At 44.4% G+C, this 18,411-nt stretch overlaps 1 protein-coding gene across 4 annotated transcripts in view; it reads left to right on the top strand.

The window, feature by feature from the left end:
- The window catches only part of MAMLD1 (mastermind like domain containing 1), a 111,415-nt gene that overhangs the window by 89,222 nt on the left and 3,782 nt on the right, over positions 1-18,411 (top strand). The window contains exon 4 of one of the 4 annotated variants that reach the window (XM_079124294.1): positions 12,796-13,039. The exons of the other annotated variants lie outside the window; for them this stretch is intronic. Within the exon in view, the coding sequence (XP_078980420.1) occupies positions 12,796-13,039 (244 nt within the window). The remainder of the gene's footprint in view (positions 1-12,795; positions 13,040-18,411) is intronic. 4 annotated transcript variants of the gene reach the window in all.

Genomic DNA, 18,411 nt, shown 5'->3' with positions numbered 1-18,411 from the left:
TGATTTTTATGTTCCTGTACCTGAATATTTGTATCCTCAAGATTTGGGGGAGTGTTCTGATATTATTTGTTTGAATAAGTTTTCTTCCTCTTTGACATTCTCAATCCTTCTTCAATCCCAGTAACACAAATATTTGCTCTTTTAATACTTTCCCAAATTTCCTGTAAGCATTCTTTGTTCCTCTTCGCTCTTTTTTTCTCCTCCAACTGTGTATGTTCAAGTAGCCTGTCTTCAAATTCACTAATTCTTCTTTGTTTGATCTACCCTGTTATTTATGCCTTTTGGTCACACTTCTGTCACATTTTTTAAAATTTCACTGAGTGTATTTTTCAGCTCAAGAATCTATTTGATTTTTAATTGCTTCCATTTCTTCATTACATTTCTTTGTTAGACTATTGAAACATTTATTCTGTTTTCTTTAAGTTCATTGAATTTCCTTAAAACAACTGTTTTAAATTATTTGAGGTTTCTCTCATACTGATTACTGACTGGTCAGTTTCTGGGATCTAATTTTGAGTACTAAATGAGCTCATAGTTTCCTGAAAACTCTAGATGCTTGTTGGCATGCAGTGTCTTCTGGGCATTGAAGGATTAGGTAGGTATTCCAGACTTCCTAATCTGACTTTGACTTGCCTATATTTTTCAGAAATTTGAAGAAAGCTGCTTTATTTTCTCTGAACCTACAGTCACTTCCATTTTCTCAGCATTGGATGGTTCCCAAGTTCAGATTTACTCACCACTACTGGTGAGTTGTCACTGTTTCTGTAGTAGAGGGCAATCCAAGCCCAGGTTTGTCCCAGATACACTGCTGGTGTATTTTTCAAAAAGAAACAAGAGAGTACTTAGGAATAGTAGTCTGTCCCCACAGGCTTCTCCCTGGGACCAGGTTAGGCCCAAATGTCTTATTCACCGTTAACTGGCCTATAATCAGATACCATAGGATTCTGTTCATCAGAATCACTGTGGATGCACCAGCCCCAGACTCTAACTAGACACAGATAGATACTAGCTGGAATATAAGTCCATTAAAATATGGGTCACATATGTTCCCTGGCACTGAAGCTGCTCCAAAGGTTCCAACCATACATAGGACTAGTTATAGGGGCTATTAGGATCTATCCAATGTTAGGTTTCCCTTGCCCAGCACTAAATTACAGGGCAAAGTTGTGCTTACTGCACTGTTGTACCTCCAGCAGATGGGATCTTGTACCATCTGTGTTGCCTGAGGTTGGGGTAGTGTTTGTGAAGGCAGTTCCTTTTGTCTAACAAGGCTGATACTAAGATGGATTGCATTTGAGTCTCATAGGCATGGGGTCCTGCACAGCCTTGGTAGGTATCAGGGTCACTCCAAGGCTGGAACTGCTGGTGCTGAAACTAGGCTCTGTCCCACCAGCTTACAGATCTCTGCCTAATGATAGAACTGGTCTAGAAACTCTTCAAGCCTTAACCTGTGTATGGGATCAATAGTTTCTATCGTGTGCTGGGGGGTCTTACAACAGTGGGCCTAATGTTGGTCTCCAAGACAAACCCTGAGCTAGCCTTCTTGCCCTGTTCCCCTAGTGGTGGATTCCTGTTCCATGCTTGCCATGGATGTTGGAAGAGAGGTGGGTGGTGAAGATATTCAATGTGTCTTTTTGGTTTGTTGTACTAAAAGCAGGTGCTATGCTCTGTCACCTGGCTTCTTTAACTCTTATGAAGATAGTTTGGCGTGCGCATAGCTGATCTACTTGGTATGTCTGTGGGAAGAGACCTCCTCAGAGGATCTTTCTCAGCCATCATCTTGTTCCACCTAGATTGGGATTAGGTTCAACATGCGTATTTGGGGACATATAATTATTTGATTATAACATTCTCCTAGGTCATTCACTAGAATAGTGTGGGCCTGGCAAAGTGGTGAGGAGAAAAGGATTCCCTCTATATTCTTGACAAAAATAAAACTGGGTAGCCAAACACTTATTTGTAGCATGAGTGTCTACCTAAAGGTATGTAGCATTGTAGGATTAGGCTATTGAAAATGTTTTGGGGTGAACACCTGTGAAGGTGGGGAGAGAAGATGGGGAGAGCCTTAGGTCACAGTGCAGGTAATCTGTGATGATTGGGGAACAGAAGCAGGATTGGGTAAGAAGGATTTCAAACAGCAGCACATTTCCAGAAAAGTTCAGACAAGCCAGTGGAGGGTCCTTGAACCAAAGTCACCCATAAGCAGGAGATCTGAGCCTATTTGGCATGGTTACCACATTCTATCTTCGGTAGTTGTGGCTGGGAAGAGCATTCCCTGAGTCCCTGGAAGGCAGTAGTCAGCTACAGAAATAGAGGTAGGATGTAGAATTAGACTAACCACTTTAGAAAAGCAAAGCCAAAACTGGCTTGACTGGTGTGTAGGTAGACTGAACTTCTTTGTTGTTTTTCCACTAAGCATTTAGATTGTTGGTTTTTCCCCTTCCCCTTGTTTTTATTTTATTTATTTATTTTTTTGTTTTCCACTTTCAGAATTTTTTTATTTGTTCTAATTGGCTGTACATGACAGTAGAATGCATTTTGAAACATTGTACACAAATGGAGCATAACTTCTCATTCCTCTGGCTGTACATGATGCTGAGTCACCACAGTAGTGTAATCATAGGGTAATAATGTTTGCCTCATTCTACCATCCTTCCCATTCTCACCACTCCAACCTTCCTCTCACTCTCTTCTGCATAATGCAAAGTTCCTTCATTCTTCCCTACCCCCTCACTATAGATCAGCATCCACTTATCAGAGAAAATATTCAGCCTTTGTTGTGGGGGGATTGGCTTATTTCACTTAGCATAATAGTCTCTACTTCCATCCATTTACCTGCAAAGACCATAATTTCATTCTTTAAGGCTTAATAATATTTCATTGTGTATATGTACCATATTTTCTTTATCCATTCATTTGTTGAAGGGCATCTAGGTTGGTTCCAGTTTTGCTATCGTGAACTGAGCTGCTATAAACATTGATGGGCTGTGTCAATGTAGTATGCTGATTTTAAGTCCTTTGGGTATATAAACCAAGGAGTGGGATAGCTGGGTCAAATGGTGGGTCCATTCCAAGTTTTCTTAGGAATCTCCATACTACTTTCCATAGTATGCACCAATCTGCATTCCCACCAGCAATGTATGAGTGTACCTCTTTCCCCACATCCTCACCAACACTTATTATTGCTTGCATTCTTGATAATAGCCATTCTGACTAGAGCGAGATGAAATATTAGTTTTGATTTGCATTTCTCTAATTGCAAGAGATGATGAACATTTTTTCATATGTTTGTTGATCAAATGTATTCTGTATTCAGTGAAGTGTCTGTTCAGTTCCTTAGCCTATTTATTGATTGGATTATTGTTTTTTTTTTTTTTTTTTTTGGTGTTAAGGATTTTGTGTTCTTTATATTTCCTGGAGGTTAGTGCTGTATCTGAGGTTCATGTAGTAAAGATTTTTCCCATTCTGTAGGCTCTGTCTTCACATTATTGATTGTTTCCCTTGCTGAGAAGAAGCTTTTAAGTTTGAATCCATTCCATTTATTGATTCTTGATTTTACTTCTTGCACTTTAGGAGTCATGTTAAGGAAGTCAGATCCTAAGCCGACAAGATGAAGATTTGGGCCTCCTTTTCCTTCTGTTAGGTGCAGAGACTGTTCTAGTGCTTAAGTCTTTGATCCACTTTGAGTTGATTTTTTTGCATGGTGAGAGATAGAGGTTTAATTTCATTTTGTTACATATGAATTTCCAGTTTTCCCAGCACCATTTGTTGAACAGGCTATCTTTCCTCCAATGTATATTTTTGGCACCTTTGTTAGACAAAAATAACCATATTTATGTGGGTTTGTCTCTGTGTCTCCTATTTTGTACCATTGTTAGACATATCTATTTTGTTGCCAATACCATGCTGTTTTTGTTACTATGACTCTGTAGTATAGTTCAAGGTCTGGTACTATAATGCCTCCTGCTTCTTTCCTTTTGCTAATAATTGCTTTGGCTATTCTGGGTCTCTTATTTTTCCAAATGCATTTTATAATTGCTTTCTCTAGTTTTATAAGGAATGTAATTGGGACTTTAATAGGAATTGTATTAAATCTGTATAACACTTGGTAGTATGACCATTTTGACAATATTAATTCTGCCCATCCAAGAGCACGGGAGATCTTTTCATCTTCTAAGGTCTTCTTCAGTTTCTTTCTTTAGCATTCTATAGTTTTCATCATAGAGGTCTTTCACCTCTTCTTTTAGATTGTTTCCCAAGTTTTTTTTTTTTTTTTTGAGGCTATTGTAGATGGGGTAGTTTTCCTAATTTCTCTTGCAGTGGATTCATTGCTTATGTATAGAAGTGCATTTGATTTATGGATATTAATTTTATATTCTGCTACTTTGCTGAATTTCTTTATTAGTTATAGAAGTTTTCTGGTGGAACTTTTTGAATCTTCTAAATATGGAATCATGTCATTGACAAATAGCAATAGTTTGAGTTCTTCTTTTTCTATTAATATCCCTTTAATTTCTTCAGTCTGTCTGATTGCTCTGTCTAGAGTTTCAAGGATAATATTGAATAGAAGTGATGAAAGATTGCATCCTTGTCTTGTTTCAGTTTTTTAGAAGGAATGCTTTTAATTTTTCTCCATTTAGTATGATGTTGGCCTTTGTCGTAGCATAGATAGCTTTTATAATGTTGAGGTATGTTCCTACTATCCCTAGTTTTTCTAGGGTTTTGAATATGAAGAGGTGCTGAATTTTGTCAAATGCTTTTTCTGCATCTGTTGAGATAATTATATGTTTCTTGTCTTTAAGTCTATCGATGTGATGTATTATGTTTATTGATTTCTGATGAACCACCCTTGCATCCCTGCCCCTCTAATCCCTTGTCTAAGAAGCAAAACTATATACACTTAGAAGTTTAAAAATAATTGACTGATAGGCTTTAGTTTCCATCCTAAGCATTTAAAGTTTTGCAGACCTTAAAGGGGAGAGAGACTGGAGAGACTAAAGCTATTTGAAATATAACTGAACTGAATATTTGTTCTCTTAATTCCTCAATAGAGAGTCAAATTTTTGTCTGTTTGGAGCCGCAGATCCACTAATTATCAGTTGTCTTAGTGTCACAGAATTAGAGAACATGAAATACTGAAAGAGACTTTGGATGTTTTCTAGCTAGGGAAACTGGTTCTGAAAGGGAAAAATAAACCAATATTTCTTATGAACACAGTTGGAAAATTTCTCAACAAAATACTAACAAACTGAATCTAGCAACATATAAACATAATTAAATGCCATGACCTCTAGTGGGATTTAACCCAGGAATGCAAGGCTGGTTCAACCTTTGAAAAATAAATCAATGTATTTCACCATATTAAAAGACAAAAAACACATGCTATTCTCAATAGGAATGTAAAAGAGACTTTTTTTCAAGTTTGCACAGCTAATGACAAATCCCAGAATACAGCTCAGGTCACCTGACTCCAGGCCAGCATACTAATGAGTACAGGGGTGGAACCAGCCCTTGCAAAATATGTGCACTATACTGAGCCCCATACTGTACCGAGGGCTTTATTTTTGTCATTCCATGCTGTCCTCACAATGGCTGTCTTGTTGTCTCTACTTTCTGCATGTGGATACTGAGGCTTAGAGTGGTAATGCTACTTGCTTGAGGTTGCACAGCTATCAAGTATGTTGAAGAGCTAAGCCTAGACCCCAGGTTTCCTGCCTCTCCATCTAGCATTTTCTAGTGCCCTTCACTGCTCCTTTCACTGACATCATCACAGGTTTCACATGGTTGTAATAGTTCTCAGACTACCTACTGCCCAACTGAGTAGATGTTTTTTTTTTTTCCCTGAAAGTAGATGGGAGTGTCCTGCAACTTCTCTGAGGAATAGCCCCCTATACCAATGTGTGACAAATCTCAGGGCCTAGGCTATTCACCTTGAGATAATCCTGGCTAAGTGATCATTTAGATTTGCTAATTACTAGAGTATCTGTGCCAGGACCAAAGTACCATAAGCAAGCAACACTAGGGAAACCAGCAGTCAAATGGAAGGAAGGTAGAAGACAGTGGGGAGATGAGAGGAAGAACAAGGCTGTTCTTCACTCCGGGAGAACCTGGCTTGGTCTTGCAGAACCTGGCCCAGTGAGAGCTCCTGGCTCCTGATGGGACAAGACAGAGGAAACAGACAGACTGGAGATTAAAAGGGAGAGAGATGCAGCAGGTCCAAGACCCAGAGTTCCCTTTTGGAACTGAGACCTGGACATCTCAGATAGAACTTTGCTGAAGGTCTACTGAGTCTGTCTTCCTCTGGATGTACATCACAGGGGACTTACTAAACCCCAAAGGAGTCTCTCCTGTCATGATTTGGGATGTTGCATTATGAATGATCAGCTTCCTGAGACTGCACTGCTCTCACTGTTGAGGAAAGTTGGGGACAGTATGACTGATTCTCTCTGCCCCAAAAGAACTCCCAGAGTCTTTGGACTGGAGCCAAAGAGAAGGAGGCCTGTAACTGAGCTACCATGCCTCTATGTGATTCACCATTAGGGATCCTTCACCTCACCCATCCTGCTCCCCTGTTACTAATGTGATCCTCCAAAAGCTTCTGGGCTCTCTTCCAAAATCCAGTCTGAAGAGGTTCACTCTAGAGTGAAGCACATAAGCTATGGGCCATTTGCTGGATCACAACCCTGGGAGTGAAGGTGGGGGTACAATGGCTTTCCCACCACCAGCCTGCCTGTTGAACTCAGAAGTGAGGCATATCCCCATTTATTTACTCTCAATGAGAAGTTAAAAGAGGCCAGCTCCATTTGAACACTTTCTTCTCATCTTACTCATGGCATTTCTCTACTCTTATTTTATAACCCATTTTACTGGGCTGTGTATCAAAGCTGCATATTCTAACTCTGCCCTTCTTTTCTCCCTCACTAAGTTTCTGACCATGGAAAGTGGACGCCTTTGTGATAAATGGGTCAAAACAAGGTGTCCTGGACTAATAACGAGGAATGCTAAATTGTAATCTCCTATGATATGGCAGTCAAGGGCCTCCGTGTCCCACTGTGTTAGTCAGCTTTCCATTACTGTAACAAATACCTGCCATAAATCAGCTTGTATGCAGATGTTTACTTTGGTTCACAGTTTGGGAAGTTTCAGGTAGAGACTGATTGTGCCCACTGCTTTCAGCCTTGGCAGTACAGTACACTCATGGTGACTCTGTGTGGTAAGACAAGGCCCTTTCACCACATGGCTGACTGTAAAATGTGAGAAGAAGCAAGAGGCATCCCAATGACTAAAACTTCCCACTAGACCTCACCTCTTAAAGGTTTCACCACCTCCCAATGACACCAAGCTGAGGACCAAGACTTTACTACATGGGCCTTGGGGGAACATTCCAGATCCATACTGTAGCACCACATAGCAAATGGGGTATTCAAAGCAGCCAGTGTTTCTCAGATGGGGTGGCACTCCAGGGCTCCATGCCCAGAGACTGATTCCCTGCCAAACAGTGGCACTAGTTCTTTCAGACTCTCTGGCACTCTCTCTTTGACTTGTATGGTGATCTGGAGCAAACCTGGGACCTCCGATTCATCCACAGAGAATGAAGACTTGAGCAAGTGATCCCTGCCCAAGTCATAAAAGTGTTAGGGTGGTAAGGAGAGGAGCTGGCCCCAGTGAGACAGATGGGTTCCATGGAACAGGCAGGTGAGGCTTCCATTGGCAGGAGAGCAGGCAATATTCCTCCCCATAAAGGTAGAAAGAAAGATGAGTACACAGGTGGCCACCAGAGAGGAGTAGCAGCAAAGCCTGGGGTAGTTTGTGGTCCAAACAGCAACTCGAATATCCATGTGGACAAACCTGGGAGAAGACAGGACCCAAATCCTAAACCCTGAAAGTATTCCTGACAAAACCTCAAGACAGCTGACACCCAGCATGCTCTAAATCTGCTGGGAGCACACTGAGTCAAGGCATTGCAGCCTTCACCCACTCTAATTCCCTGTGCCTGGAGCAGTCCTGGAAAGAACTATGATTTGTAGCAGAAAAACATGTCAATGAGCCCAAAATTCCAAAGCAACCTTTTCCAGAGGAATGAAGCTTTTATCTAAACTTGGGTTGCTTCTCTGACATAGCATCATATTTTCTGCTATCACGATTCCTGGTTTTCTCTAAAGGGATCTGCTTTGGAGTACATACTGTACATACAGATGAAATGATAAAGCATATAATACTAAAACTAATACCCACATAACCCATCTACCAGGTCAAGAGATAAAACCTATACTGATTTCCAAGTGCTGACTCTACAAATACACCCTAGACTCTGAGGAGCTTTGAGCTCATCTTAGTCCTTATGCTTTTGCCACATGCTTTTAGGTAGTTATATTCTGCATAGACTTCCATTGATGGCTTGTCCCCACAATTTTGTTTTGATCCTTATTAGTTTCAGTTTTACACAGGGAACTTGTCCTTTTAGACTACATTTTATGACTTTCTGATTGCTAGACTAATATGTGCTTTTTGTACTCAACTTGAAAAAAAATGCAGAAAACAAACCTCATATTGTAATAAAATATATAAAGATGAATATATAAATAATCTAAGGATAGCTATTGTGAACATGTTGGAATATAGTATTTCACTAACTTTTTCTATACAGAAATGTATATCACATTGTTGGTATTAATCTGTGTATATAGCCTTTCCCCATTACTGGGAAATATAACAGATATAGAAAAGTGTGGAAGGTCCATATGTATAGTGTAACATAGAAGTGAAAAGTGAAGACCCAAGTTAGCACTGATCAGGTCGAAAAATAAAATGTTGACAGCCACCAAGTAGACCCTGTATGGCCCTCTGCCACAGCCTCCTGTCATGGAGATAGCCACTATCTTCATTCTAAGATCATCATTCTCTTGATTTTCTACATATCTTCATTGCTTATAAATGGACTCTTTTAAAAAACTGAGTGACAAACACAAGCTAGGGGTACAAGGCTTCTAGAAGAAGGAAAGCTGAGCTGCCTCTGACCATCCATTCCCATTGTCTCTTAGAGATGTCAGTAGCTAAAGGCACCTTGAACCTGGGAGTGTACAGAGCTCACCACCATTGGGATGCCTGGCGGAGTTATAGACACGGTGCTACACATACAAAAGAAATAGGGGGGCTGGGGATATAGCTCAGTTGGTAGAGTACTTGCCTTGCAAGCACAAGGCCCTGGGTTCAATCCCCAGGACCCCCCCCCCCAAAAAAAAAAAAAAAAAAAAAAAAAAAAAAACAAAGAAAGAAAAGAAAAGAAAAAGAAATAGGGTCAGAGGGATTTGGCCACTTTCTGGGTTTTACCTTCATGCTTGCCACAGCCTGCCTTCAATTCCTTCAGCTCCCATATGCAGAACATCAGCTGATCCAGGGAGCAGGAAGCTTAAAGGCACAGTGCAAAATTCACCAGCAAAAGTCAAATCGGAGCTCTGATCTCCGCCAGAGTTGGGGAGAGGCAGTTACCCAGGGACACAGAGTCAGGAGGGGTTCGGAAATCTACCTGTTCCTTAAACAGCTTTCACTAACCCCTATTACATCGGCCACCACCCCTTTCCACTTCACCTTCCATTTCCAGAGATAATGAGGCTCCTGGTTCTGAGCTTGATGAAGAATCTGCCATATAGACCAAATTTCTTTTCAGCTTCCTGTTCTGTCCACTTGTGATTTAGATTCCTTGGGGCTGTGTAGTCAGGAAACCCTGCTCTATTGACTTTTTTTTCTTTTGGGATGGGTCCTCACTGTGTTTCCCAGGATGGCCTTCAACTCCTGGGCTTCAGCAATTCCCCTGTCTCAGTCTTCCAAGTAGCTGGAACTATAGGGACACGCCACCATGCCTGGCTAAGTGTATGTACATATAGCTTCATAAATTATGGCACTCTTTCCTCTTCTGCTCTCTGGGATCTTTTGTTAAAAACAAAGCAAAATATAAACCTTTACTGCAGTTCTATTGGGGCTTTGAGAAGGAATGATTTAAATGCATGCATTAAATCTGCTGTCTAAATCCGGAAGTCTCCAAAGGAAATCCTGCCGCTCCCTTCCTTGGTTTCTAGAACGTGTTGGTTACTTATATGGCTTCTCTGGAACCCTAGGGCCTATCAACAGTACTTACTGTACCCAGCAAGGTGGCACTGGGGGAACGTGAGACTGGGAAGGGAGACAAGGGTAGGGAGTACCATCTTTAGTATTTGTGACTAAAAGCCTGACTTTTTTGAAAGTCGGACCCAGGTTCTGCATCCAGCTCTGCCACTTACCTATCAAGTGAATTTGAGCTAGTTACCATCAAAAAAGAAATGTCATTTGATCTTGACTCTGACAAAGTGAGAACTTTGTGGCTGATGGGCGTGTTTTCTGTCTTTAATTAGGAAAGGAAACTACTTATCACACATCCTATAAGTGTGTGACCAAAATAAAAGGTTGTTAGGGACATTGTAACTTCTACAGGTTTCCAAACATAATTAACTTCGGTAAATCAATCTCTGTCTTTGGGATAGATACTCATAGGGTCTTATCTCTTTCTTTTCTTTATTCCGTTTTCTTAGAACTGGGGATTGCATTGGTCTGCAAAGTGCCTGCTCCCATCCTGCTACTTGAATTAGTGGCTCCAGGCCCACTCTTGATTGTTCCCACACCGTTGGGGCATCTGCCACTGAACATTTCTGCCTGATGAACTACTGAGGCACTGCAAGTGTATGCTAATATTGATAGGGGGTCATGTTTCTTGACCCATCACTAATATCTTGCAAGTACATGAAGCTTCCAGGGATTCCTGAGCAAACACTTAAAAAGATTTTATTTTCTACAAATAAGCCCCATCCGTTGCTTTTACGTCATCATGGAGCAGGCAAGTCATCAGAATATGTGTATAATGGGGTTTTAAAAACCAATGTGGCTATAGAATATTGTTTGAAATCATCAAGAACTACAAGTGCAGGAATAAAGGATTGTGAATTGTAGAAAGCCACATTTCTGCACTTATCCCACCCAGATGACCTTGCTCCAAGGACAAATTGGAGCTTGATGAAACAAAGCTGCAGATGGCCAGTGAGCCCAGCTCTGTGCTAATGAATCACCCCATGGGGAAGGGAACTGAATTCTCTGGTTGGTACTAACACCATCAGAATAGCAAAGAAATCTCTTTCACGAGTACATTGAGTTCACTTGCTAAGAATATTTCATGTTCTTTTTAATTTTATCTTTGGCTTTGGGTAGGTTTTTGGTTTTGTTTTTTGTTTATTCATTTGTTTTTGGAGGAGTGCGTGTCATCTATAAACTCTTCAGGTGGTTAGGGTATCTTCTTATGCTTATTTTTAAATATTTATAACTTGCTCTTAAGTATTTGTCTGGAGCCTCGCTTGTAACTCTGTGCCTGTGTTTTTCCTAATGGCACATTATAACAATTTCTCTATTTCAAAATTTGTTTTCCATATTCCATGGTAGTGCCTGAACACATATGTGTGGGTCTTGGACTGATGCAAACCTGGGTCTGCATCCTGTTCTGCTGCTAGCTAGCTGTGTGACTTTGGGCAACATAGTTAACTTCTCTGGGCCTCAATGCCTTCATCTGTAAAGTAAGGACTGTAATTAGTCCCTACTTTAGAGACAGCTGTTTATAAGAATTGAATAAGACCAAATATTTCAAGCACTTGTGTTAGTACCTAAAGTAGAGCAAATGCTTAGTAAATTTCATGGCAGTTGCAATTTTTATTGCTTTTTTTTTTCAAATAATACATCCAAATATCTACTGACTATCATCCATTAGAAATACTTGCCCATAGTAGGTGCCTCATATGTGTTCGTTGCAGGGAATTGAATGGAATCCAAGTGTATAGCTTAGATGTGGAGGTGAGTGTTTTCTTTTCCACTGGGCTTTTCTTGGACCCAGTTGATCACTCACAGCTCAGTATTAAAAGTAGCAGAATGAAGATGATGCTTCATGTAAAAACAGCATGTTCTCATCATGCAGGCTTTGGCCTGGTCTTTTTGGACACCACTACTGCTAAACACTTGGTGTGCTCATCAGGGTGTCAAGTCTCGAACGTCTACTCATCTTGAGTTTTGAAGCTCTTACTGGCATAGATATCAAAAGTGTTAGGTTATGTTAATTGCCTCAGCTGAAGAAATTGGGTCATATATTCAATGCTGTTGTCATGCCTCCCTTCTGAAGCTTGATGGAAAGGGAGTTCCTGTCCACTCAATCCTGAAACCTCAAGGCCCTGGCACGGTCAAGTTCAGGATTTGGCTGTTGGGAGATGTACACTTGACTGGTTTCGCACTCACCATTTGGTTTTTCAGACCCCGCAGCGTGTCTGCCCACACAGAACTACAAACCAGTGGAGTTGTGTGCTCTGTTGTCAGGGTGGGTGGGGTGGAGCAGGTGGGGAGGGATGGGATTTGGTCCATGAACCAGGTATCTGACTTAGCTTTATTCCAGCTTTCCACAAAATAGTAATTGCTCAAACTCCATGGATGGGCATTAAGTGGTCCAAAAACCCCTAAAATTATATGTAAAATATGATGCTCTGAGAAGGGGGAAGACACTACAGGGACATTTTCTGTCGAAAGACCATAGCCTTTGACTGATCCTCAAAGGAGTCTGTGACCCAAGACAAGCTAAGACCACAAAGCTATTTGGTTTTCTTTCCCCAAACCAGTTGGTGTGTATAACCACAACACCCAAACCACCCACCTAGGAGGTCAGGGCAGTGACAAAATCAGTCAGAAACTTTTCGTGGCCAAGCAGCTGATGGATTGTTCAATCGGTTGTTGTAGACCCATGTAGACAAAGCCTGCAAGCTTGGGGAAGCCAGGTCCCCTCAGGTCAGCCTCGGGCGACAGCCCCCATCCTGCCAGGCCCTGGGGAATGAGTCCTTCCTGCCCGGCAGCTCCTTTGCTCATGAGCTGGCCAGAGTCACCTCCTCGTACAGCACCTCAGAGGCAGCGCCCTGGGGCGGCTGGGATCCGAAGGCCTGGAGGCAGGTGCCCGCTCCACTACTGCCTAGCTGCGACGCCGCAGGTAAGTCACTTCTCCCCAAGCCTCGCTTTCCTCATCTGTCAACTGGGCCACAGCACCCTGCTCAGCCTGCCCGCCTGCCTCACAGGGTTATTTGGGAGGAACACAGGAGGTGACAGCTCTGAAGGCAACCCATAAAGCTCTGTGTGCCTCTGAGGGATTTCTAGTACTTTCTGGCCCTCCTTTTTCTCTAACCCAAGCAAGCAGAATTCTCCAGGTATATCGGCCTCACCTCCAGGGAAATGAGTGGGGGAATGCCCAGGGTGCAGTTTCTCTCTCCCCCTGCTGGACACCTTCTGGCATCCCATTTCCTTCCCTGCCTGCCCGTCCCTGCTACCAGACTGGGAGCCCAAGGGGAGCAGGGGCTGTGCTTCTGTACCTCCAAGTCCCCTACCTGTTTGATACTGAGCAGGAGCTCAGGAACCACCTCTCCTGCCAGCATTCTGCACCGCGTGGTATTCTCTAACCCCGCTGAAGGACTGGTAGTCCAAGAGGGCAAGGAGAAGGCATCCAAGCCAAGCCTGTCCAAGATGGTTGAGAGTTTGAATCAACCTGTAGATTCGATTGTCTAGAAAGAATGGCTTGTGTGCCCCAAAGAGTTGCATTAACTGAGAGCAAGATGATGCATACCAGCCTTCACAGAGAATTTCATTGGGATGGTGGAGTTGTTGTTCCAGTGCATGAAATATCCGTGTGCACAGGATGTCTGCCCTATCTGCAGAGAGAGCTGGAGACGCGAGCATTTTCTAAGTGATAGTAATCAGAAGATGGCCATCAAGCCAAAAGGGCCTCCTGGGATTCTGGCCTTTAATGGCAATGCGTCTTTGGTACATACAGCCTCGTTCTCTTTCTCCTGCTCGCCCTGGCCTGGCAGAACAAGCAGTGCTTTCCATTCAAGGGCTATTGATTTCTCCCTCCCTCAGAGTCACAGTACTCCTCAGCTGTTCACTCATCAAACGAAACCAGAAGAATATCGTCCAGCCCAAAGCTGCCAGGGAAACAAAATGAGCAAAGAAGAATGGAGATGTCGTCCACTCGATATGTCACCATTTGCACCCTGCTCTGTCCTGCCCTGCCCTGGCCTCAGAAGCCACAAATGAGAGGATCCCAGCTAGCTTGCCTGGAGAATTCCTTTACCCCACCTCATTATCTCTCTGCCCAAGTAGCAGAGGGCAAGGAAGACGTGTGTCCCCAACACTTTCTCCAGGAACTTTAGAATTTGGACACTCTGGGCAGGGGGACCTCCCTCAGCACTTGTCACTACAGTCTGTGAGTCTGAGCGAGACAGGAATAAGAAAGATTTCGTTTCCTCTGCCCAAGGATCATCCCAGCATTTGAACCAAGCCCTGCCAGGACCAGGCAGCCTCAAAACCACCAAGATGGAGGAGGAGTCAGAATGGTTTACACAGTTGTAAGTCGAGGAGAGAGTATAAAGATGACCTACATGGAGCTCAACCATTCGCTTTTGATAGTATTTATTTTGTGACGCCCCTGATGACAGCTTCCAACTAGTTGGAGCCCAAGGGCAGCACTCTTCCTGTGGGGCAGGGCTCCACCTCCCGCACCACTGTCCAAAGGCACAGGGAAAGACCCCAGCAGTCCAATGCTGCTCCGGGTTTTGCCTACATAGAGAATGGTGTGTCAGGTTCTCATTCCCCCACAGGCTCCCATGCCTCACCCAAGGTTCTGCCTGTGTCTCTGTAGAGCACGATCCTCTTTGACTGATTGACTTGCATCCTGTCAGCCTGTCTATTGTAAGCCCCATAAGAGCAGAGGTGCATAGTGACAACCCTGTGCTGGAAGCAGAGCCTGGCCCATAGCACACACATGATAAGGTTAGTCAGATGACTGGTAGAGGGACTGAGTGGGCTGCCCTGTAAGTCCATCAAATCTTTGCACAGTTAGCTTCAGGGACCCCAGAGTCATTGAGTCCTATGTCCTTCTGGTGACACTCTGGCAGAGGAAGGCCTTCAGCCAAGGCCACACACAAGGGCAGATATTAAGCAAGTTCCACCCCAAATCATGGTCCAGCAATACACAGGGAGAAGAAGTGATCTGATAGGTAGCCATCACTCCCTGTGTTCTGGAGAAATTGTGTCATAGGCTCTGAGTTAAGAGGAGCCTAGTAAACTTGCCTACTATTCATTATATGAAGCCCCCAGTTTCCAAAAGATGCTTGGAAAGAATTTTTTGCCTAAGAGCACCCATACTACCTCGAACTGGGCTTCTGGCAGCTGTGTCTAAGTTGGGTCTGTCTGTGGATCCTGTCTGGCCAGAGCCCATGGGTCTCAGGAGTGCCCACCCATAGGGGCATGGTAGCCCTCAGAAATCAGATGTCAGTGATGTGGAAGTTCTCATGCAGTATGCCATCCTCCTGTCATGTCAAAGGAAAAGTCCCAAGGGCAAGAGTTGTTGCCAGTTCTCACTTCCATAATCTACAAAAGAAGGTGCCTTTCCTTGTGGAGTAATAAACAAACCCACGCTAGAGCTCATTAACCTATGGGACACACAGCCGCGTACCTTCCCTGCGCGGCAGGCTGGCACAAGGCAGATGAGGTGGGAATTCCCCTGTGAGGGGGAAATAATCTTCCCCCTCTCTTCCCTCTCCCCTTTTTTCTTCTCCCCCTTCTCTCTGTCCCTCCTGTTCTCCTGATTTTCTCCCTCTTTCTCCCCCTTTCTCCCTCACTCTGTTTTCTGAGTCAGAATGCTTTCCTCTCGGGGATCGTGGTGTGAGTGACTTCAACCTGAATAGGAACAAAACCCAGGAACCCTTTGTGGGCATCTGTTTTTGTGTGATCCCGCTGTCCTCGCCTTCCCCCAGTTGGAGAGTTCCTTTTTCTGATTAAGTGGTTGAATTGTTAATGAGATTCCTTTCCCTCTGCCATGATCGGGGAAGCATCCAGGTGATTGTATTGGGGTGCGCAGGAGACATGAGCATGTGGTGGCTGCTGGGTGAAGCTGGTACAGTGCCCAGCCTAGTCTGTTGGCATGCCCTGTGCTGGCTTCAGTGGTGCCAGCAGGCAGCTGCAGGATTTGGGTAGGCCTGGCCTTTTGCCTTCTGCTCCTGCTTGGCACAGAATTTAAGGCATTAGCCCTTCGATGAGCCCCCAGAGACTGGTGGGGCTGTACAGCTTCCTGAGCATCAATGTGAAGCTTCCTGAACCTGTCTGTGAGTTGGCTAAGTGAGGCTGAGAGGAGGTGAGACAGAGGAAGGAGGTGGCCTTAGTACTCTGAGACTTCCTGCTGGCTCCAGCCCACCAGGGTGGCCAACATGGGAGAGGCACACAGGGCCCACTATCAATGTCCCTGGAACAATAGGATCAAGCGTATGACAATTGTATCCTTAGAAAATTGAGTCCTTTGATGACTGTCTCCATAACTTTGCTTATAAAAAGTCACACGACCTGGGCCATCCTTCACAAGAAGGCAGAATGTGAGTGTCCTGTCACTAAGCAGCAATTTTCAGCCACCATTTCCTCCTGGTCATTGAAACCATTTGTCATTTCCTGTTTTCTCCATTTTCCAACGATTCTAATTGTCAGTGTCAAAAGGCAACAACTGTTTTCTTGTGGCTTATCTTTGAAGCACATTGATTCAGAACAAAGGATTGGAACCTCCATCTGCAAAACAAGGAAGTAGCCTCCTTGGGAGGGCTGGAGAGACTGCCCTGGCCCCCTCTACCAGGGAGAAGAGGAATGGCAATATTTCTGAACCCCTAATTTGCTGGGGGGTCCCCATAGGCACAGGGTTCCTGCAGAGCTGCTGCCAGCATGGCTGGCTGGGCAAGGGCACTGTTTGACCTTGGCAGTATCTATAGCAATGCAGCTGAGCAGATTTTCTCCTTAAACTCTGGAGGCACTGGAATTCTCGCTTCTGTGGATGAAGATTCACCAGTATCCCCTTTGTCCCTATAACCCTGGACTTGGTGTGAAACACACTCTCATCCGGCAGGTGGTACTGGGGACCTCCACTCTCTGAATCCTGCCCAGCCCTGGCTTTCCTTGTTTTCGATGCCCCTAGGCAGATTTCCTCTGCACATCCTTCCCTTTACACTTTTCCGACCTCCCCTGCTTTTTCTTGGGTCACATTCTCTAACCTCCATCTGCCCCTGTCCCAGCCCCTGTATTACTGTGATACTAGACGAAATTGATGCAGCAACCAGTGGGTATAGAGATTAGGTCCGCAGTTAGGAGGCATTGCACTTCCTGTCCAAGTCTCTTTGGTCTAGTCATTTACCTTCTTTGAGCCTCCAATGTCACATCAGTAAGCTGGGGACTCTGGCTCTATTCCAATGTTCTCAGGCTGATCTAAGAAGCAATGAGAACATAAGTGAAGGACTGCCTTCAGAAATGCCTACCACCCTGAGCATCTCAAGCAGATCTGGAGGCCATGACTTGGCAGTCATGTGACCCTTATGCGCCTTTGTGTACCCATGCAGCATTTTTTTCTGAGATGACAGGAAATAATGGGTGTGAAGTGCTCTGGACAGTGAGCACTTGCAAAAGTAAATGTACCCAACCCCGCCCCACCGGTTCTTTAGCAGGAAGAACCATGGGTCAGCTGAGAAGCAGCCCCCTCCACCCATGTCCCAGCAACCCTTGCTGTGGGAGGAGACAAGAGCCAGGACAGGAAGCAGGGTAAGGGTGGGATGGAAAAGCAAAGCCCAGGCTGGGGAAATCGCTGCTGGTGTAGTCTTCCCGGTGCCATGTGTTTGTCCTCTCTGCCTTGCCAGGAGCTGAGGCCAGGAACTGCTGCCAGGCCTGAGAGCCGGGCACACTCCCAAGCGCCAGCCCTCTGCCCCGCCTGCTCCCATGCCAGTCCCACTGAATGCAGAGAGGGGCTGCCCTGGGGAGCCCTTTGCTAGGAAAGCAGACACTACGTAGGCAGCTCATATTGTACAGTTGAGACTTCTGTCAACTGGGGTGGACACAGGTCAGAAGGTATTGGTTGACGCACTTGCAGACAGGCTTCTGGAGAAAGGGGGAGAGATGGAAGCAGGTGAGCAGAGGGTGAGCCCTGGACTGAGGTCAGATGTGGATCACAGTCACCACCTGACCCTGGCTGGCTGAGAGGCTTAGTGATTGGTGCCTTTTCCTGCCTCGGGGTGTTCATCTGATCCTCTCCTAGCTGTGTTCTTCCCCTTTGCCTGTGGGCCTATCCCACACTGATTTGCTGTTTTTCATGCTCCTGGGAAGATTTCCTCTGCACATACATCCCTTGCACTTTTCTGCCCACCCCCCTGCTTTTTCTTGGGTCACATTCTCTAACCCCCATCTGCCCCTGCTCTGACCCGGGTACAACTGTGATACTTGATGGAACACAAGGCTTCGCTGCGGTCCAAGAGCCTGGCTCCTCCCCCACCCACTCAGCCAACT

This window comes from Sciurus vulgaris, assembly GCF_902686455.1.
Source record: "Sciurus vulgaris genome assembly, chromosome: X".
Lineage (NCBI taxonomy): Eukaryota > Metazoa > Chordata > Mammalia > Rodentia > Sciuridae > Sciurus > Sciurus vulgaris.
Note: the sequence above shows the minus strand (reverse complement) of the source record. Positions and strands in the feature narration are given on the sequence as shown.